The following is a 23,645-nucleotide window of genomic DNA, read 5'->3' as shown; positions in this document are numbered from 1 at the left end:
AGATTTGGAAACAGCCTAAGTCCCATCAGCAGATGAGTGGATTAAAAAACAGTGGTACATCTACACAATGGAATACTAGCTGCTATAAATAAGAAAGAACTCTTACCATTCGCAATAGCACGGATGGACATAGAGAGCATGATGCTAAGTGAAATAAGCCAGTTGGAGGAAGATAAATATCACATGATTTCACTCATTTGTGGAATATAATGAACAACATAAACTGATGAACAAAAATAGATCCAGAGACAGAGAAGCATTGAACAGACTGTCAAACCTCAGAGGGAAGGCAGGGGGAGAGTGGGAGGAATAAGAGATCAACCAAAGGACTTGTATGTATGCATATAAGCATAACCAATGGACACGGACATTAGGGACTATGTGGGGTTAGAGCATGTGCTGGGAGTGGGAGTGGCTGGGGAGAGGACAATGGGGGAAAAAGGAGACATATGTAATACTTTAAACAATAAAGAATAAAAAAAAAAGTAAACCTGTTCTCTACATCTATTTAATGACTGAATATACTGGTTGAATTTATTATACACAGGCTCCCATGTACTATAATGTGTTTATCCAATGCATAAAAAGTAAAGCATCACCATATTATAAATTTTCTCTAAGTTCATGAGTACTGAACACTTTATTAACTATTCTGCTTATAAAATATAGTTTAAAAATTGAGAGTAAAGGCTTGGAAATTCATAGGAATTTTGAAGTTGTTTTATGCCCAATGAATTAAATAATAAAAATGTTTGTGTTTTTTATGCCTTTATTTTTAAATTTTTATAAAATTTTAAGTTTTTTAAAAAATATATTTTTATTGATTTAAGAGAGGAAGGAAGAGGGAGAGAACAATAGAAACATCAATGATGAGAGAAAATCATTGATTGGCCTCCTGCATGCCCCCTACTGGTGATCGAGCCCACAACCTGGGCGTGTGCCTTTGACTGGAATCGAACCTGGGACCCTTTAGTCTGCAGGCTGATGCTCTATCCACTGAGCTAAATATTTAATATTTAAATATTTTTATATTTAAAAATAAATATTTTTATTGTATATTAATAAAGTACCAGTTCGTGATAGATTGGGAAAAGAAAATAAACTGGACCTTCACCATAGATAGCTTGAGAAGGGCCTCCCTAAAGCATTCATTACAAATGAATGACCTCAGTCAGTGCAGGGAAATGGGACCTAGTTTGAGGGAGTTAGAGATTACAGTAACATTTGAACATACTGAAAAAAAGAAAGTTATAACTTAATACACAAAGTCTTAATCAATATTATTAAATCATCTATCTCAGTGTCACCAGCACCTTAGGTGCCCTGGCTAAAAGACAGGAATTTTAATCGACTTGACAGTAATAGTTCTAATTGCAAATTATTTCATTAGCATTCTGATTTGTACATTTTGTTCTTCTAAGTTGTCTGAGGCAGTGCTTGAGCCTAATTGACCCCGGATGCTTTGAATTGTTAGGCCTACACAAACTGAAGTCCAAACCACAAACAGGTAGAATCCCCTAGGAAATGAATTTAATGAGTTCTATCTAACTAGTGCATCAGTTATTTTCCATGACAGAGAGTATATTCTACCATTTTTCCTTCCCATCACTAATCATCCATGGATATTTCCAGCCGAATCCAGATGAGACCTATTAATCCTCTTCAACATAAAGTTCCAGGTGACTATCCATTGGTTGAAGAGGGCATGCCAGGTATAAATTATTTCCCGTCTAATCCTACACTATGACTTACCTTGCATTTTTTAAGCCCCTTTGATTGATATTTATTTTTAAATATTTTAATCCTCAGATTGGGCTAATTTACTCCAAAAGTCTTAATTAAAAGAAATCTGGCAGAATACAGACTCTCTTAATCCATCACTCTTTTTCCAGGGCAGCTATCTAAAAATAAGTAAACTAGTGGCCATCAATACCAGGCACAAAGAATTATAGCTAAGCCTACCTACGTTTTTGTGATCATTGATAGATCTGATGGTAATAATAAAAAAAAAAGGTTTTCTGTGTTAAATGAAAAAAGATTTCACTATTCCTTTCTAAATACTGTTTCTTTCATTTTGTGGGATGAGGGACTTGAAGAGTTCTTTTAGTTATATAAACCACTAGAGGCCCAGTGCATGAAAATTCATGCACTGGAGCGGGGGGTCCCTCAGCCTGGCCTGCCCCCTCTCACAGTCCGGGAGCCCTCTGGGGTGGGAGGCGACCCAGTGATCAGGGGAAAGTGACGCCCCCATCACACCTCTGCTGCTGCCACTGCCAGCAGCGCGAGCCTTGGCTGGCCCTGGTTACCTGAGCCTTGAGCGGCCCTGGGTGGCTGGGCAGCCACCATCCGAGGTTTGCCTGCACCTTGGGCCGGCCCTGGGTGGCTAGGGCGCTGAGGAGACTGGGGACTCCGGAGGCAGGCGCACAGGGGAGGCCAGGACGGGCCGTGCCACACCCCTGCTGCCCCGGCGGGGCTGAGGGGACTGGGCGCCGCCATCGTTGAGGGCATGGCAGTCAATTAGCATATTCCCTCCTTATCGGCTGTGGGTGCCACCATCTTTGTGAGGGTGTGGCAGTCAATTAGCATATTCCCTCTTTATTAGATAGGATTGTTGTTCTTGGGTAAACTTAGACACAACCATTGGGTTGAATGCAGCTGTGCTTAGCCAAGCAATGTCTCTGTAATATTAATTGGTATGTTTGAGTCACAACTCTTTCTCTGTTTTGAGAAACAAAATAATGAATGGTTGTGAACCCATCCCAAGAACCCCAATTCAGCTGCTGAAACAAATACCAAAACAACTGTTGCTTAAACAAAAAAATACGTTTATTTCTCTCTCAAGTAACAACTCAGTGGTAGCTTGTCAGAGTTTATTTGAAATCTTCACAGCAGCCAGCTTTTTTCTATGTTGCTATTCTGGCCTCTTCAACATGAGACCTTGTCTTATGTTTTAGGGTGGCTGTTGCAACTCCTACCATCACGTCTGAATTTCAGCTAGTCAGAAAGAGAGATGCAGAAGAGGAGGAAACATTCCTTTTGTTTTAGCAGCATGCAATAGAAATTTCCCACTTCAAATACTTCCTCAACCCATTGTCCAAAACTTAATCAAGTGTTCACATTAAGCTTTAAGAGAGCTGTGTGATATCATCTTTAGCTAGGCAGCTGTATTCACAGCTGGATCACCTGTTATTACAGAAGAGAGAGAGAATAGACATAGAGGGGCAGCTAACAGACACTGATTCAAAAGTTGAGGGAATGGATGTATATTTCATGATTTAAATTAGGCTACACTGTGCCTATAGGTCTTACATTCTCTTATGGGGGAAATATATATATTTTATTTGAAACATCAAAGATAGGAGGTCTGTTGCTAAGGTTGAGATCATAGGATGGGATTTCAGGGCTGATCTTTGTCTCCATTGAAGAGACAAAACCGTTAAACATACTGCACGCACAGGCACATGCATAAACACACACTGCTTCTCTACATTCATTCCTAGGCATTTAATGAAGTAGAAATCACAGGTAAGAATGCCTTCTCTAGTGTCAGGTTCAAATTCAGGATTTACATTTAATAGATGTGACCTCAGGCATTTACTTTATTTGTAAAATAGTAATTCCTTATCTTTAAAATGAGGATAGTAATATTACCTCAAATAGTTATTTTGAGGATCAAAGAAAATAATCATATTTTAAGTGATTAGACCAGCACCTGACATGTATTTAGGGCTTAATAAATATTAGCCACATGTGGATTATAAGTTTGTCAACATATTTAACTTCTCATTCCTTAAAGTGATTAGTTCAGGTGGGTCTGGGATGACTTCTGGCCTTGGCCTGTGACCTATGGTTGCAAGCTGCCTTGTCTGTTTACTCCATGTGCCAAACAAATATTTCTATTGTGTGTATTTGTCTGACATAATTTAAAGAGTTAGGAAGAGTGGTCCAGGAGCATCCCTAATAGAAAAGATCAGCTGCATTCTTTCATATGGAGGATAGCTGAGAAGTAACCATTATACCAGGCAAGGATACAGCTCTATAGTCATCTAGAAAGAAGCCTTGAAAGTCACATTATTTATTTGTTTGTTTATTGACTTACTCATTTTTTATCTATTCAACAAATTAACTGAATATATACTTTGTGACAAACAAAAGAACTATGAGAAGTCTATTGACATAATTTTACCTTCATGAAAATTTTAATATATTGGAATAAAATATATTAATAAAAAACCATACCAATATGTGATTACAAAATGATAATTACCATGAAAGAAAATTGCATGATATTAGGAGAAAGGACCTGGTCTTCTGGTCCCCATGAATAGTACCTTTGTATTATATTTATTTATTAAACCATTTAACAAATATTTATTGAGTTCCAGTCTATTAATCTCAAGCTTACAGAGAAGTCTTATTAAAAGGTTTCAGCTGGGATCTCTGTTTCTGGGAAGATAGAGCAGACATATATTTTCCTAACCTCTTTCATCCCAGACCAGAAGCTGAAGAAGCTGGCAACCTAGAAATGCTAATGGGTTCAGATAAAATAAAATTTTAAGAAAGCTCCAACAAATGTTGCTCTCTCTAGCCAAAGGAACAGGAAAGGAACAGTCTAGTACAGTGGTTCTCAACCTTTCTAATGCCGTGACCCTTTAATACAGTTCCTCATGCTGTGGTGACCCCCAACCATAAAATTATTTTCGTTGCTACTTCATAACTGTAATTTTTCTACTGTTATGAATCGTAATATAAATATCTGTGCAGTGGTTCTCAACCTGTGGGTCGCAACCCACAGGTTGAGAAACGCTAGCAGCGTCGCCTAAGACCATCGGAAAACACAGATATTGACATTACGATTCATAACAGTAGCAAAATTACAGTTATGAAGTAGCAACGAAAATAATTTTATGGTTAGGGGTCACCACAACATGAGGAACTGTATTAAAGGGTAGCGGCATTAGAAAGGTTGAGAACCACTGGTCTAGTGGGACAGAAAACTTTTTATCAGTAATCACTCTACTTGAGCCAAAACCACAGAAAAAAAACCTGGTTCCACAACCACCCACACCAGGAAAGGCTGAGTGAGAGCCCTTAGAATTCCACCCTTGATGTGTGTAATAAAATACTCACCCACCCCCTGCTGGGGTGGTGTCAGAAAAGGTAGAGTTGAGAGATGAGATGTACATTTTTTGTGTTTTGTTTTTTGTTTGATTGTTTTTTGCTTTGTTTTGTTTTTCTTAATCTTCATCTTAGAATATTTTCTCTTTGAATTTTATAGAGAGGGGAAGGAAGTTGGGAAGAGAGAGAGAGAGAGTGGGGGGGGGGGGAGAGAGGAACATCAATGTGGGAAAGACATATCGATTGGTTGCCTCCTACACACACTAAGGATTAAGCTTGCAACCAAAGTATGTGCCCTTGACTGGAATGGAATCTGGGACCCTTCAGTCTGAAGGCTGTTGCTCTATTCACTGAGCCAAACCAGCTAGGGCAAGACTTGCATCTTTGTAAGCCAGTAATAAGCCCCCACCCCCATCAGGAAAACCAAGTGAGGAGTCTGGACTTCTCCCCTACTCAGAAGTACTGAGATGCCTTTTCTCCTCCCCACACTGGGGTGAAATCAGAGGATGTCTAGTAAAATATTAGTACTTTTAGCACTAGGTGTTAGTGAAGGCCAGTAATGAGGCACTCCTGTCCTCCAAACAAGGCTGGTATGAATGGAGGGCTAGTGAGGAACCAGTACTCACACTCTAATCAACAGGGCATCCCCTCCCCTTTAGGTGTCAACAGAGGCTGAAGGGGGAACCTGGACTTCTAACCCCACCTGGCAATAATGAGGCAATGCACCCCCCCTCCCAGAGAAATAAAAAACAAAAAAACAGAAAACAAAAGACTTAATGGCAGATTTAAGCCTTGACATACCAGTAGTAATATTCAATGTAAATAGTCTAATGGGTTGCAGGTTCCCTGGCCCCAGTTGGGGCTGCATGTGGGAGACAACCAATTGATGTGGCTCTCTCATCTCCCTCTCTCTCTCTCTCCCTTCTCTCTCTCTCTCTCCTCTCCCATCACCATCTCCCTCTCCCTCTATCCTTCCCTTTCCCACCTCCCTTCCACTCTCTTTAAAATCAATGGAAAATATATCTTCTGGTGAGGATTTAAAAAAAAAAAAGAACCAAACATATGCTATCTACATAAAACTCACTTTCAATATAATAACAAAGGAAGACTGAAAGGAATAGGATAGAAAAAAGTTATATCAGACAAATATTCATCAAAGGAAAGCAGGAGTAGCTATATTAACATCAGATACTATAAACTTCAGAATAAAAAAAAATTACTAGGAACAGAGATGCTTTACATAATGATAAAAGGGTAAATTTACCAAGAAGATGTGGTATAATCCTAAATGTGTATTTACTAAACAAGAAGTAGAAAATATGTAAAGCAAAACCTGATATAACTGAAAGAAGAATTAGATAAGTTAACAATCATAGTTGAAGATGTCAACATTCATCTCTCAACTGATAAACATACTAGACTGTAGTATATAGAACTATAACACCATTAAACAGTGAAATCTAATCTACATTTATAGAACACTATACCTAACAACAAATACACAAGTGTTCACCAGAACATATACTGAGATATCTTGTGCCATAAAACAAACCTCACCAGATTTGAAGAATTAAATCACAGTATTCTCTGACCACAATGAATTAAACTAAAAATTGTTAACATAAAGGTAACAAAATTCTCCAAACCAAATAATCTGTGGTTGAAAGATAATTTAAAGAATAAATTATAGCCTGAACTGGTTTGGCTCAGTGGATAGAGTGTCGGCCTGCAGACTGAAGGGTCCCAGGTTCGATTCCAGTCAAAGGCATGTACCTTGGTTGCGGGCACATCCCCAATAGGGAGTGTGCAGGAGGCAGCTGATTGATGTTTCTCTCTCATCGATGTTTCTAACTCTCTATCCCTCTCCCCTCCTCTCTGTAAAAAATCAATAAAATATATTTACAAATAAATAAAAATATATATATTTATATATCTGTGTGTATATATGTGTGTGTGTGTATATATATATAATTTAATGAGATATATATGAACTGAATGAAAATAAAGAACAATATATCAAAGTTGTAGAACATAGATACAAAAATACTGAGGAGGAACTGTATAGTACTAAATGTTTGCATTTAAAAAGAAGAGCAGAAGTCTCAAATCAATAATTTAAGATCCCTTCTCAAGTACTTGAAAAGAAAAACAGAATAAAAGAGAAAACCAATGAAGCAAAGAGAAGATTCTTTGAAAAGATCAATGAAATTAACAAGCCACTAGCAACTCTGAAGAAGAAAAAGACACAAAATACCAATAAGGGGAAAAATCCAGAGGATATGAATATGTAATTTCACAATTTTAGTGAAATGAACCAATTCCTTCAAGAAAAAGCAACAACAAACACCCACAAAAACCCCCCACAATATATCACAACTCACCAAATATAAAATAAATAACTGGTTCAGTACTAGAACTATTGAGAAAATTAATCATAATTACAGATGGAGGCAAACTGGGTGAAAGCTACATGGTATCTCTTTGTATTATTGTTTACAATTTTGTGTGAATCTGCAATAATCTCAAAACAAAAATTTAATTTAAATACGTAAGTGTGTATGTGCTACAGTGCAATTTTTCACATTAGTGACATACTGAGAAAGTCTGAGACAAACAAAGAAACACTTGCAGACAAGGTCAAGTAGAAACATCCTGAGGAAAATTCATAACCACCACACTGCAGTAAGTCCTTAGGAGGGTCAGGACAGCAGAGACAGAGGTAGAGGCAGTGGATTATACTGATACCAGAGAAGCTGTGAGCCACTTTCCAACTTTGGGACTTCCAGAAAAACTCCAGAGTAGCAATGTCCTATAGAATGTTATGCAATGATGGACATATTATAATTATAATTAAAATGTGACCTAACAGACACATTTGAAATGTAACTAATTTAACTGAGGAACTCAATTCTAAATGTACTTATTTTAATTAATTTAAATAGCCACATAAGGCTAGTGGCTACTATATTGAACAGCATTTTTTTTTATCTACTAGAAGGAAAAAATGGAAACTTAGATGAGAGCCTAGGTTTTGCTATTCAATGTGCTTCAGAGCTTGGGTAATTTTAGCATCCTTGTATCACCTTGATTGTCCTCTCATGCTAATGAAGTCGGTGACAAACAACTTAAAGTATAATGTCTTACATATGTAGTAGTTGATGTGTGATTGTGGCCCAACAGGGTCAATCTGGATGGCTGGTTATTAATATTAATGAAAAGGGCATTCCAGAAAGTACAAACATCACTTTTCAGATGTAAACAAATTATCATGTGTTAAAGGATTATCTGACATCGAGTGTTTTTCCAAGATGATCTGATTACAAAATAAAAAGTCAGTGGTTGGAGAGAATTTAAGGAAAGTGGATTCAAACCTAAGGCAGTATAGTGCTATTGTTCTAAGAAAGTTCTAAGAGCAGTTTACAGGGTAACAAAGGACACTAGGGGAATTGAAATGTACTGCCATAAGCTACAGTGAGAGACCCAGGGAATGATGGCTTGCTCAGATGTGGAAATATTGAGAAGACAACACCATGCGCAGGTCTTGATATATCGTTTCTAAAGTCAATTGGCCACCCGGAAGCAGAGATGGTCCTATCCAGTTTCTCTTAAACAACGATTTGCCAACAACCTGCATCAGAATTAATTGGGCACTATTTAAAAATAAAGATTCTTGGGCTATACTCCAGAAATTCTAAATCAGATTCACCAGGGTACAACCCAGGAATGGGTATTTTTTTAAAGCTCCCCAGTATATTCCAAAATTTACTTAGCTTTGAGAACTACTGTTTACAAATCACTAAATAGGTAGAGAAGTCAGGACAATATGTATCAACCTGATAAATCACATAAATTTAGGATTAGTTAAAACTATAAGAGTAAAAAACAAAACAAAAGCAACTCTATGGATAAATCAGCTTCACTAAAAGTGAGAAAAATAGAGCATCTGTGACACATGTGAAGATAAATGTTTAATATTATAATATGCATGTCATTTACTTAAAATACTTTAGCAGACAGTGAGATACATAAGTAGGTTGTTCAATTATTTTAACCTATAGCCCTGGGAAAGAGATGAAGAAAATGCCAACATTTGCAGTACACTAATCAGAAATATAAACCCAGATGACGAGTTAACACACAAAAGGTTATTTAGAAGTGTGTATATACTCTTTTATTAAAATACTAGAGGCCCAGTGCACGAAATTCGTGCACGGGGGGAGGGAGTGTCCCTCAGCCCAGCCTGTACCCTCTCCAATCTGGGACTCCTTGAGGGATGTCCGACTGCCCATTTAGGCCCGATCCCAGTGGTTATCCCTCTCACAATCCAGTACTGCTGGCTTCCAACTGCTTGCCTGCCTGCCTTCCTGATTGCCCTAACTGCTTCTGCCTGCCAGCCTGATCACCCCCTAACCACTCTGTGCCAGCCTGATTGATGCCTAATTGCTCCCCTGTCAGCCTGTTTGCCCCCAACTTCCCTCCTCTGCCGACCCGGTCACCCCTAACTGCCCTCCCCTGCAGGGTTGATCGCCTCCAACTTCCCTCCCTTGCAGGCCTGGTGCCTCCCAACTGCCCTCCCCTGCTGGCCATCTTGTGGTGGCCATCTTGTGTCCACATGGGGGCAGGATCTTTGACCACATGGGGGCAGACATATTGTGTGTTGGAGTGATGATCAATCTGTATATTACTCTTTTATTAGATAGGATAGAGGCCTGGTGCAGGAGTGGGGGGCCAGCTGGTTTGCCCTGAAGGGTGTCCCAGATAAGGGTGGGGGTTCCCTTGGGGCATGGGGAAGCCTGAGCAAGGAGCCTGTGGTGGTTTGCAGGCCAGCCACGCCCCCTGGCGACCCAAGTGGAGGCACTGGTATCTGGAATTTATTTACCTTCTACAATTGAAACTTTGTAGCCTGGAGCGGAGCCAAGCCTCCTGCATGCTCCACCGGCAGCCATTTCTGTTTGAGTTAATTCACCTTCTATAATTGAAACTTTGTAGCCTTAAGCAGAGGCCTGAGCCCGGCCAGGGTGTGCGGAAAGCTTTGCTTTCTCCGTTACCGCGGGCAACCCTGGCCTGGTCTCTCTAGCTCTGTGGCTGCCGCCATTCTGTTTGAATTTGTTTACCTTCTATAATTGAAACTTTGTAGCTTGAGTGAAGGCTTAGGCCTGTCAAGGGCAGGCGGGAAAGCTTGTTTCCCTCTGTTGCCTGGGAAACCTTGCTCTCAGTGGCTGTAGCCATCTTGGTTTGGTTTATTTGCATAGTCGCCCTGATTGGCTGGTGGGTGTGGCTTGAGCTGGTAGGCGTGGCTTGGGTGTAGCGGAGGTATGGTCAATTTGCATATTTGTCTATTATTAGGTAGGATTAGAGACCCAGTGCATGAAATTCATGCACAGGTAGGGTCCCTAGAGGCTGACGGCTGCCTGCCACCTGCCCCTGACACTGGCTGGGGCCTTCCTTCCCTGGCTGTTGTCTGGGGCCTCTCTTCACACCCACCTTGGCCTGGCATCGCCTGCTCACCTGCTCCACCATCCTGTTGCAGTCCTGTTCTCGTTGGGGCCCATCAGGGCCAGCAGCATTTCCACTGCCACCCGCTGCCAGCGCCACGTCACTGACGCCCACCATGTTCTCCACCAGTGGTCAGCACACATCTAATGGTTGGTCAAACTCCCGCCCATAGGGACAATTTGAATATTAGCCTTTTATTATATAGGATATTTTTATTGATTTCAAAGAGGAAGAGAGAGAGAGATAGAAATATCAATGATGAAGAGAATCATTGATCAGCTGCTTCCTGCACACCCCACACTGGGGATCGAAACCCAGGCATGTGCCCTGACTGGGAAGTCAACCTGTAACCTCCTGGTTCATAGGTTGACATTTATCCACTGCGCCACATTGGCTGGTCCATATATACTCTTAAAACAACTACCACAGTTATCACCTACATTTATTTCCTATTAACACAAAAGTGTTATTACCATAATAGATATTAATATGACGACTCCATTGGTGAAGTGAATGGTGTTCAAAATTTGTTGATTAGTTCCAAATATTACATAGGTGCTCCTGTTTTTGCAAAGAGGAATAGAATCTAGTGAGTCCAATATAAATCCCATGCTTTACAGCCCTGGTTCAGCTGCTGATTCAAAGCAATTTTGTTGTCTAACTAGAAGGGTAACTGGATCCTGCTGCTGGGATATTACTGCAGAAGTCTCTAATGAGCCTCCCATTCAAGGTGCTGTCAGAGCATCTAAACAGACAAACAGCTGGGATGAAGTCAAGTTGACACCCAGGGCATATAACTGTATTCCTGCCTGCTTACAAATTAATGTTTTACACCTGGCAACATTTGATCTAAGTTTTTCTTTCATTCCATAAGACCACATGCTTCCACGGAATGAAGGCTATTAATGTCTACCAAAAACAAACAAACAAACAAACAAACAATAACAATGGTGAATAACCTAATTAGTTCTGGTCAGTTTGCAACAAAAGTCATTTTCTCCAGAAAGTTTGGCATGATTTTTTGTAGCTTTTCTTAATAAGTAGGATGAAATTAATGCTCATCAATGGGTTACATTAATAAATAGGAGCTGCTGAGCTTTACTGTGCAGCAAGCCTGTTTGTTTTTTTAAAAAATACATGGTGCTGACTTGAATAACTCAGCTTTGTTTTTCAAAGGAACCTGTTTAGAAAAGCAACCAGCATGAAGCCCAACAATAAAAAAAGCAAAACTACAGGTCACTTGTCAGATGAATGGCACCTATCCGTTGTTAATTTCACTGTCAAATTTTTAATGAGAACTTGCTACTGAATGGCTTATTGTTCCAAGTAAGAGACCGCAGAAATTAAAATTTCATTCTTCGGTCTTCCGTAGTTTAAAGCACTCATTTAAAGCATGTGTTACAATAGGAAGTAGTTTATTATATGTCCAAGAAAAGTCTTCTTCAAAATAATGTTATTTCTATATTATTTTTTAAAAAAGTATTCCCTTAGGTACATTATCTGAAAATTTAGTTGATGAAAACTATATCAATCCAGGAGTGGGTACATAACGTGTTTATGTAGAGCTGTAGAGCAGGACATGACATCTTTGCGTTATGTCTGACTTCATGATGAAGCCTTGACTTCTTTGAGAAGGCCATGGTGACTTAATGATCTTGGTTGCTGCAAATTCAGCATACTGCCAGGTATTAGGCAGCCACTCACTGTTAGCAGAATAAATGGATATACTCAGGAATTTATTTGTTCATTGTATTTTTTATCTACTTCCTTATATTAAATATCAAGAAAGATAATTTTTGATTCTGTTATTAGAACAAGTAAGTGTTCTCTTTATTAATAATCGGTGAATGGAATAATTGCATAAAAACGTGATTTTAAATAGGTCTCTTCCTCTATAAAATGAGGTTAGTTTTATTTAACTAGAATGTTGTCTCATTCTAAAATGAGTAGATTGACTAGAAATGTAGAAAATTACTTTTTAAAACAATGGACAAATTATGTGTGTGGGGGGAAGAAATTGGAACATTTTCATAATTGTCAAGTTTTTATAAACTCTTAGAGCAGGCTACATCATTGCTGATTTAAAATTACTGTAATAAATATATACACTCTATTTACATAGGAACATATTTAAATTAATAACTATGTTACTAATGTTCAAAATTAAAGGGGTTTCTGTTAATAAAGAGCTAATTCAAAACACATGATTTTATTTCAGGAGTTCTGGAAAAAAATTGTTTTAAATGTGCTTTAAGCTTTTTCTGATGACAATAGAAAAGTAAAAAAAAATTGGTCTGTGGTTTCAAATTCACACATTTATGGGGCAGGTGTTCTTCCCTTAACTGATACAAATGCTGACTCATTAAAACCAACCTTTCTAACTTAGAGTAAAGCTCTTGAGATCTAGTTTGTCTTTATAAGAATCAGAATATTGGAGAGTTAATTTCATTATATAAATTAAGAGAAAACTTGCCTCAATTTCTAGTAAATTATTTTTATTTAAAATAACAACATCTTGTTAATGTATGACTGTCTATTCCTATTTACAAAGTATTATGTGAAAAATGTATATTTCATTTAAGTAAATTTCAACTCACGGTTTTTGCTAGAATCTTAGTTTTTAAAAAGTGCAATGATTATAAATTTTATTAGGAATAAAATTAAGTAGATGACCCAATTAAAATGTAATGTTTTTCAATTCAAGAGTTTGAATATTGCATCAAAGATATACATTTCTTAAAATAATTTTTCACACCTTTTTACACATTATTTGAAGTTACTTTTATTTCTATTTTCAAGACTTACTCATTTAGTAGTGCCTGATAAAATGTATTAATATCATAACATACAAACATATAAATAATATATGTAAGGCAAAAGTTTTAATTTTCTTTCCTTTAATAAATGCTGTTCCATATTAAATAAGTGACCAATAATTTGTATCTATTAAAATGAATTTAGGTAATTAAGTTCCCTAACCAAAATGTCTATTTCACAGCACTGGAAATCTAGCAGCCAATAAAAAATAGAATTTTTATTTAATCTCTTGCTCCATCTTTTCTGTATACTTATTTAATGAAAAAGATATATGAATAATCTATGTTTATATGATTATATGCAAAAAAATATGCTGCCCTCCATTTTTTAACTTTGTGTTGAATAGTCAAGTTTGGTACTTAACATCAAATGAGTTGGAAATGATTAAGTGTAAATCCTCTACTATAGAAATACATAATGTACTCCATTGTACAAAAATGTCCCCATTATAGAACATCTGCACTGAAGTAAATAACACAAAATTTTTCTGGCAGTTATTGTCTCCTACAGTTTTTGAAAATAATATAGCTGAAATTACTCTTAGTTAAACTTTTTTTGCTTGTTCTTAATGTACCTATTTCAGGCATTTTCCTAAAATAAGGCCTGTTTGAACTAAATTTTAGGGAAACAAACTATTTCATTCAAATATACACAAAATGCTCTAAATTTTTAAAATGATTGTGTTTTAAAACTTGAAATATTTTTATTCTTATTTTTAAAATATAGTATTTAATTACATTGAAAAAGTAACTTATTGATCTGTAGTGTATGGTCTAAAGGCATTCTAGGAGTCAAATTATACATTAGCTGAGGTAACAAGTCTTAGATAAATGGTTCAAAAAAATTCAACATCATTTAAAACAAGTTTATGCCTTAAAATGTAGTCATGAGTGTAATTTTTACATATTACCAAATCAGTATGATTCCAATATATATTTCTAAAATGGATATTTAAGTTTTCCAAATTTTATTCTGATAGTCATTTTAGTGCCCAACCATATGCCACTGACACAGAGCAAATTTAGATTTATTTAATAAAACACTAGAGGCCCGGTGCACGAAATTCATGCACAGCGGGAAGGGGGCCAGGGAGGGTGTTGTCCCTCAGCCCAGCCTGCAGTCTCTCCAATCTGGGACCCCTCAAGGGACCTTCATTTTTTTCCTTCAAGAGTGTGGTGGAAAAACCCTAGATTACCTTCTTGGATTCTTATAACCCAAATTACCAAGAACACTGCAAGTGGTGGCCTACAGGGAGCTTAGCCAGTGAGTGGTCAGAAAAGGTGTTTACTCTCAAACTGGTTTGGCTCAGTGGATAGACTGTGGGCCTGCAGACTGAAGGGTCCCAGGTTTGATTCCTATTAAGGGCATGTACCTTGGTTGGAGGCATATCCCCAGTGGGAAGTGTGCAGAAGGCAGCTAATGGATGTTTCTCTCTCATTGATTTTTCCGACTGTCTATCCCTCTCTCCTCTTCTCTGTAAAAAAAAATCAATAAAATTTTTTTTAAAAAAGGTGTATCCTCTGCAGCTCATGCAGCCCCTGGGTTGTGTCCACTGGGCTAGGGGCATGTCCCTGCCACCTGGTGGTGGCTGCCAGGGTCTCTGCATACCCTAGAGGCCAGCAGCCATCCCCCTGTGGAGGGCGCTAGGCTGGGGGCGTGGACACAAACCGCCACTTGGTGCTGGAGCTTGGAAAGCCTCTGGGGTGGGGCGGGAACATCCCGGTCTCCAAACGCCCCAAGGCCAGCAGCCAGCCTAACCATGGGCCTCAGGCTCAGGGCATGCAGAGACCCTGGGCAGCACGCAGCGGTGGCCGCCAGGGTCTCGGCACACCCCAGAGGCCAGCAGCCAGCCCCTGGTCGTGGGCGCCTGGCTGGGGGTGTGGCCCCAAACCGCCACTTCGGGCAGGAGCCTTTGTAAGCCGCGATCCCCGCCCTGCCAGGTGGCTTGGCGCCTACACCCATAGGCTTTGAGTGGCCAGGGGGCATTCTGGGACCCCTGCCGCTCAGGACCTAAGCACAGGCCTACAGGCTAGGAGTGGCCTGGGTCCGGAGGATGTTTCCTGGACCCAGGCTGCTCAGCGCCCACATATGCAAATTAACCGCCATCTTATTCGCTCTGATTGGCTGTGGGCGTAGTGAAGGTGCGGTCAATTTGCATGTTTCTCTTTTATAAGGTAGGATTATTAATTTTAAGCTGGGAATATAACAAGTTTTACTTAATTTTAGAGCTCATATATAAAGTTTTCAAATTTTAACATCTGTGAACTTAAGTTGTCCTGAATTTCAATCTGTGAAGCTCAACAGAACATGTCATAAACATGTAAAAGATTCTGCTATAGAAATTAATGCTTATCTTTAATAAATCTTTATAAACATATATTCACATAGAGAAATATTGCTTCTGTTTTCTTTTAGCTGAAATTACTTTTTAAAAAGTGTGACAGGTCATATTTCATTAGACTTTTACATAATTTCATTCCTCTTGAGTCTATAATGAACAAGTATCAATATTGTAAATATATATAAAAAAGTAAAAAAATGTTTTTGCTTTGTCTTAATATTTAAAGCCTATAAAATATGAGTAAATATACATTGAATACAATGTTGTAAATTTTAAAATTGCCCTAATTTTACTACCATGTTCCTAACTGATTAAATTAAGCCTGAAGAAAATTAAATTCAATTGGCCATAAAATAATTATGTTGCCATTAAAATAGGCATTATTTGTTGCCATATGAACTTTCATAGATGCAACAAATCCTTAAAAATCATGTTCATATAGTACATAATTCACTAAGTATCATTATGCAATACACTTATTCAACCAGTTTCAAAGTTAATACTTCCATATCATACTTGTCAAATTGCCATTGTAATCAGTAGTGTTATTAAAAGACAAAACATGTGTAACTAGTACTAGTTATTTCTTGTTCATGTTTACTTTAGCAACCCAATTTGTATAGTCAAATTGCCATCAGTAAATTGTTATAAAATTTCTTAAAAACATTGATGAGTCTATAATGATAGGATTTACTATAGAATTTTATAAACCCTTCAGGTGAGCAAAGATAAACTTTACTATAAGTTTTAAATATGGGACATAGTTAAGTGATATGGCAAACAGGTGACCTAAAAAGTGGAAATAATAACCTCACAAGATATTGCCAGGGATTAAATTTCTCTATAAATACAATAAGTTAAGTAATTTAAAGAAGATTAAATATATGTGAAATAATAAATTTATATATAGATGAGCATATATAAAGTATTATTTAGTTACATATGTTATGTTAGATATATTCACCTATATTTATCTATAGCTATACACATTATATAAGTATAATACAAATGTATGCTTATATGCCTACATTTATATATAAAGGCCTTGGCACAGTTACTGGTCCACAATAAGCCCTCAATATACAGGGCTATCATCATAATTAATAATCCATCAAAAACTATGTGCTTAAAACAAACATTTGCCCTTGACACTTTTACAACCTAGTGCTCTATGTCATTTCTTTTCATCAACAAACTACCCCACTTTCTCCTACTTCTCCTCCAGCAGAGGCCTTTGTGGACAGGCTTCTCCACTATTCAGACCTTCCATGTTGGTCTTTGAGACACTGGAATTTCTTCTCACATGGACGATAGAGCAAAGGAAACCATCAACAAAATGAAAAGGCAGCATACTTAAGATATTTGCCAATGATATATCGGATAAAGGGTTAATATCCAAGATATATAAAGAAATCATACCACTCAACACCGAAAAACTAATACAATGAACACATGGGCAGAGGACCTGAATAGACACTTCTCCAAAGAGGACATACAGATGGCACAGACATACTAGTATGAAAAGATGTTCAATGTCACTAGTCATCAGAGAAATGCAAATTAAAACCACAATGAGATAACACCTCACACCTGTCAGAATGGTTATAATAAATCAACAAACGACAAATGTTGGTGAGGATGTGGAGAAAAGGGAACCTTTGTGCACTGCCCATAGAAATGCAGATTGATGCAACCACTATGAATTAACAGTATGGATGTTCCTCAAAGAATTAGAAATGGAACTGCCTTAGGACTCAGTGATTCCACTTCTTGGAATATATCTGAAGAAACCCCAAAACACTAATTTGAAAGACTATATGCACCCCTATGTTCACTGCAGCATTATTTACAATAGCTTAATTTATGAAAGTCATCCAAGTGCCCATCAAAAGATGAGTGGATAAAAAAAGTGGGGGTACATATATACAATAGATTATTAGTTGGCCATAATGAAAGTATGAAATCTTACCATTTGCAACATCATGAATGGACCTAGCGGGTATAATGCCAAGTGAATCAAGTCAGACAGAGAAAGACAAATACCTATATGTGGAATCTAAAGAGCAAAATAAATGAATAAGCAAAATAGAAACAGACTTAGAGATACAGAGAGCAGACTGATGATTGCCAGAGGGGAGGAGGATTGGGGGACTGGATGAAAAAGATGAAGGCACTGAGAAGCACAAATTGGTAGCCACAAAATAGTCATGGGATATAAATTACAGGACATGAAATGTAGTCAACAATATTGTAACTAGTATGGTGCCAGGTGTGTACTTGAAATATTGGGGGGAGGGAGATACTATATAATGTATATTATTTTAACCACTGTGCTGTATACCTGAAACTAATACAAAATAATATCGAATGTAAACTGTAATTGGAAAAGAAAAGTAGAAACTTAAAAAGAGAAAGAACATATCTTCATGAACTTAGGGTAATGAAAATTTCTTTGACAACACATATAAAAGAAAGCAATTATAAACTGATTATACTACCACTGAAATTAAGACTTCCATCAAAAGACACCATTTAAAAATGTAAGCTATTGAGTGAGATGGACATTTGCAAAACAGGTAACTAAGGGTCAAGAATCGCAATACTGTGTGTGTGTGTGTGTGTGTGTGTGTGTGTGTGTGTGTGTGTGTGAACACTGATAAAAAAGAGTTTATAAAATCCAATAGAGAAATGGCCAAGAAACATGAACAATGTTTTCAGAAAACAACATCTCCCAAAGGCCTTTAAACATATGAAAAGGTGGTCAATCTCATTAGTCGCCGGGAGGTGCAAACTACAACTAACGTTCTCCAGAATAACTAAAATTATGAAGATTGATAACATCAAGTGTTGCCAGGGACATAGATTAACTGCATCTTTCATATATTGCTGGTGGGAATGTAAATTGGTATAACTACTAGGGAAACTTGTTTTCATTATTCACCAAAGCAGAACATACGCATAACATGACATGGCAATTTCACTTATTTATATATTCAACTGAATACATATACATGTGAACACACATGTACAAAAATATTCATGATGACATTACTGGTAACAACTCCAAACTGGGAATAATTCAAATGTCCATTATAAATAGAATGCATAGAAAATTGTGGTATATTCACTAAAAGGAATATTATAAACATTGAAATGAATAAACTATATAGAATATCATAAATTAATTTTAAAAGATGATGCTGATCATATATGCCAATCAGAAAAGGATACATGCTGTAAGTTTATAAATCAACAGAAGTCATAATAATAATAATAATTATCTTGAAGGAGAGATCAACCAAAGGACTTGTATACATGCATATAAGCCTAACCAATGGACACAGACAATAGGGGGTGAGGGCATGAGTAGGGGGGGTGAAGGGGTAATGGGGGAATAAGTACACATATGTAACACCTTAATCAATAAAGAAATTTAAAAAAATAATAATTATTATCTTTGGGGAGGGTGATTGATAATGATTGATTAAAGGCACAAAGTGAGTTTTCTAGAATACTTATAATTTTTTATTTCTTGACCAGAGGGGTGGTTACATAAATGTGAATACTTCGTAAAAATTCACCTGAATACTGTGTGCATTTTTTTCTTAATTGAAATACAGCATAGTAGTAAAGTATTAAAGCATGAAGAGGTTCTGAACACATGTAGAGACATACTTTGTTCTTTTGTAAAACTTAATATAAAAACGTCAATTCTTCCTAAATTAATCTATAAAATCAGTTTAGTCCAATACAAATTCTAGTTGAATTTCTTAAGTAATTGGTTTCTTTAAAAACATATTTGAAAAGTCTATAAATAGTTAAATCAATTTAGAAAAAAAGGAGCAAAAACAGGGATTGATCTTATACATAAGTTACATTTTAATACTTATTTCAAAGCAATAGTTACAAAAATAGGATGATTTGGGTATAATAGAGAAAAAATAGATGATTGCAATAGAAGTGATATTTCAGAGACAGATTAATCCAGTAACTTAAAAGCAGCAACACAAATTAATGAGGCGAGGATGGCTAGCTTAGTAAATGGCACTGGGAAGTCAGGTTTATTATATGGAAAAAACTAAAATGGGATCCTTCTGCACCTCAGAACAAAGTGTCCTCCAAATGGATTAAAAACTAAATGTGAAATGTAATGTGGAAAAGGCAATATAAAATAACATAGGAACATATCTTTGTAATTTAGACATGACGATCAACTTTCTATGCAAAGCCTCAAATCACGAAACAAACAAACAAAAAATATTTGGGGCTGACTTATGAACAAGGATATATTTCATAATATCGTATACATGGGAAAATATGGCTTGATTTCAAATAATCAATTTACAAATGAATTCAACAAAACCCAGTATTAAGCTCATGATAGCCTACACCAATGTGTGTGTGTGTGTGTGTGTGTGTATTGGATCTGACATTTGTCAATCTTATTTTATTTTATAATATCTAAAACATTATTTTGTCTATGAACAGGAAAGATTTGCCTACCAACACTTCTTCTAGCTATTTTCCCAGTAGTTTTTTTGTACTTAATTTCATTACTGCCTTAATTCTACCACTGTTATGACAAGAAATATATATATTTGCCTAGAAAATGCCCTTTTTCTTGCATGAATTCAAGCTAACTGCTTAAAAATTCTAGGGTAGATAGAATCGCTAGGCTTTAACATTCTTTCGCTGAATTAACATAGTTAAGTTACATCAAAACACATTAACTTATTAATAATCCCAATTGAACTCTGGCTTTTGAACAGAAATTCTTAAATATTATCTTGAGGTTAGAAAACATTATTTTCTATACCTTCAAATAAAAAAATGTCATTATTCAAAGATTTAGGAATTAGGCCCCTACAGAAAGAGTGCAAGAAGCATTGACAGAGGCAACATTAAGAAGTGGTGAAGAGTTTGGTAAATTTTTCTTTCTATGCACTTTTTAATAGCTACTTCGGTTTTAGAAAAACTAAATTTTATTTTTTTTATTTTCTAGAAACATAAATATGGATACCTTTCACTCTTTCATTACAACCAATTTCAAAGGAAAGGCAGAAATAATTAGCCATTTATGTTGAACTATTCGGAGGCCTCCGAAAAGCTCAAGAAGCTTCACTCAGTTCCTTGCGCCTCTTCACCCCATAGTCCTATCTATCTAGTTTCTCTCTTCTCCAACACCATTGGGTCTTGACCATTGGTGAGTTAATTACGTTCTCCCTTTCACGATCTCTTTTCCTTTAACGGAACTCATATATGTTCTATTAAAATTTCTCCCTCCAGTTCCCAAGAGTATATACTATATAAGCATGTCTAACCAGCCAAGAGATAGGAGGGTGCTTACCTTCAAAGTAGATGCCTGACTGGATTTCTAGGACCCTGGGGAGGGTCCGGAGGTCAAGGGAGTGGACAAATTCTTCCAGTGACAATGCCATTGCTCTGACTTGTGCCGTGTAGAGACCTGGAACTTACAGAAGCTTGGGGCTGCTGGGTGTCACTTGCCTGTAATTGCAGGCCCTGCTCATCATCCCTCCCACAGGCTGGCTGGCAGGAATGTCACAGAGAGCCCAACTGGGGTGGAGTACCTCTATGGGGAGCGGGTGGTGAGGAAGGAGGGAGGAAGGAGACGAAAGGTGTGAGAGCTCTTTTTGTTCTAGTTGTGGCTTCATTTCCTTCTGACACCACAGTAGAACAGGATGGGGGTGGGGTGAGCACGTCTAAACAGACATTGCCCAAAAAGTGAGATTTGGTAAGAAGCTCATTGTCTGTTGCCAGTCCAGGTGTGCATCTACAGATCGGGGGCAGAGTTGCTTGTTGACCAGGAAAGAACAGGAATGCAGGACTAAAAGTCTCACCTTAAACAAGCCACCATGTTAATTCTTTATCTTTTTAGTTCATTTCTAAAGTTTGGCTTTGTGCCTTATTTGCATACTCTGTGCTTTTATATTAAATTTGGTTCTGAAAGTGCTTTTTGTCAGCAATTTTCAGAAATCTGATACTCTAGAGAGAGAGGATCGAAACCACTTTTTATACTTCCACATTAAAATTTTTGCTGAATCTTAAAGGAGAGTCGGGCAGGGGAGCAATATGCAAAGTGATACAGTAAATTAATTCGGGAAGTTAATATGCATTTTCTAATCTCCACACTATAGTGAAAGTATCTAAATCCGTCATTAGCACACCTGGGTTTCCTGGGTTTAGATCTGCTTCTGATTCACACATTACTTCAGCCTTGTCTTTGCTGTTCCTTATTTGTCTCATTTATTAAATGGAGAAAACATAGAAGGAGACAAATAAATTGTACAATTTCTTTCAAAGCTAAAATTCCACAATTCTGATCTTGTGGTTCAAATTTAGGCAGGAAAATTCCCAAAGTCAGAGGGAGCAAGAGAAGCCTCGTAAAAACAAATCTTAGAAACGCTCCCCCCTCTCTATTCTTTGTATTAGCTGAAACAATGTTTTAAAGCTACAGTATACAACTCAAGGCGATATTTTCTAAGTCTCTTTAAGGGTGCATAAAGGAAGGCTGCTTGGTATAGATACAAGTGAAAAATGCTAAGAAACTGCATCCAGACAGGCTCCCTGTCTAGAAACTGTCTTGGCTTTAGGCTGCAAAGAGCATAGCCAGATAGAGAGGGCCAGGGCTCATCACAGCTCCACCATATCGTTCACGTAAGTGACCTAGCAATAAAATGCCACCTTACTTTGGTATAGAGCTTACAAAACTCTTTCAGCTCTTATTAACATATTTGATACTTGTAATAATCTGCCTAGACTCATTTCTTTCTTTATAAGACTAGAATTTATGGGGTCATTTCACTCGTTTTTTCACCAGTAGCTTCTACTTCCTCACTGCAATTCCCCACCCCCCCCCACACACACAAATCTCCCAAGCTTGATTACTTTGCCTTCTGCACCTCTCTCTCTAAGCATAGGCTCCTTAATTGACTACAAACATTGCTTACAGCCTAACAGCACACTTCACATGGTTGAATATATGGAAAAGCTGCTGTGCATTGCTCCTTAAAAAGCACACATCTGTGAGAATCAGTGCCACAGCAAATTTGATTGGATATCAAATCCAAACTGGACTTCACTTGATCTTTTTTTTTCCCCTTAACATTTCTAAGTCAACTTTCTATCCTATTAGCTAAATAAGTCATTTTAAAATATCACCAGTCTTTTGCTCTTTCAACAGATGATCCTTCCTTTCTGTTACAATCTGCTTCTCTTATATTCCCAGTATTAGTTAACGACACTACCATTCTCTTAGCTTCCCAAGCCAGAAGGCTGCATGCAAGATATGCCATCTCCAGCCTCCACATGCCTCATGCACTCTCAATGGCAATGCTCCATATCCCTCTCTCTGTTCTTGCTCTGTATCCCCACCATTACCATGTAAGTCCAGATCGTAATCACTTCTGACCCTGTAGGCAAAGAAATCTTGATGGGAACACCAAGATAAAATTGACGAATAGCAATAATGAACCACCAGGTAGTAAAATTAATAATTAAAGTTCAATAATTGAAACAGCAGATTGCAGTTATAATAGACTAATAAGAGCTCAGAAACAAACCAGAGGATAAAACAATCACTGTTTAAAAGAGGCAAAATTCCACATCAGTAGGAAAGACTATTTTATTCAGTAAATTTAACCAATGCTCCTACCAAGGGCAATGTGAAAAGTGGATGCTTTTTAAAATGTCTGTTTTAAGGAACAGGAGAGTTATTAGGGCAGCTGGGACTTGAGAGGCTAATATGTATGCTGAAAGGTATGAAAACACAATGAGGAAACCCAGTGTTCTGCACTTCTTTTCCTGTCAAGGCATTTATGGGTCAGTAACTGGCATCAAGAGAGAGGCTGAGAAG

At 37.4% G+C, this 23,645-nt stretch overlaps 1 protein-coding gene across 1 annotated transcript in view; it reads right to left on the bottom strand.

The window, feature by feature from the left end:
- THEMIS (thymocyte selection associated) overlaps positions 1 to 21,210 on the bottom strand; it is a 122,007-nt gene extending 100,797 nt beyond the window's left edge. The window contains exon 1 of the mRNA XM_054722683.1: positions 21,120 to 21,210. Coding sequence (XP_054578658.1) covers positions 21,120 to 21,210 — 91 coding nt within the window. The remainder of the gene's footprint in view (positions 1 to 21,119) is intronic.
- Positions 21,211 to 23,645: the final 2,435 nt, after the last annotated feature.

This window comes from Eptesicus fuscus, chromosome 10, assembly GCF_027574615.1.
Source record: "Eptesicus fuscus isolate TK198812 chromosome 10, DD_ASM_mEF_20220401, whole genome shotgun sequence".
NCBI classification, from domain to species: Eukaryota; Metazoa; Chordata; class Mammalia; order Chiroptera; family Vespertilionidae; genus Eptesicus; species Eptesicus fuscus.
This window is presented reverse-complemented; position numbering and strand designations above follow the sequence as displayed.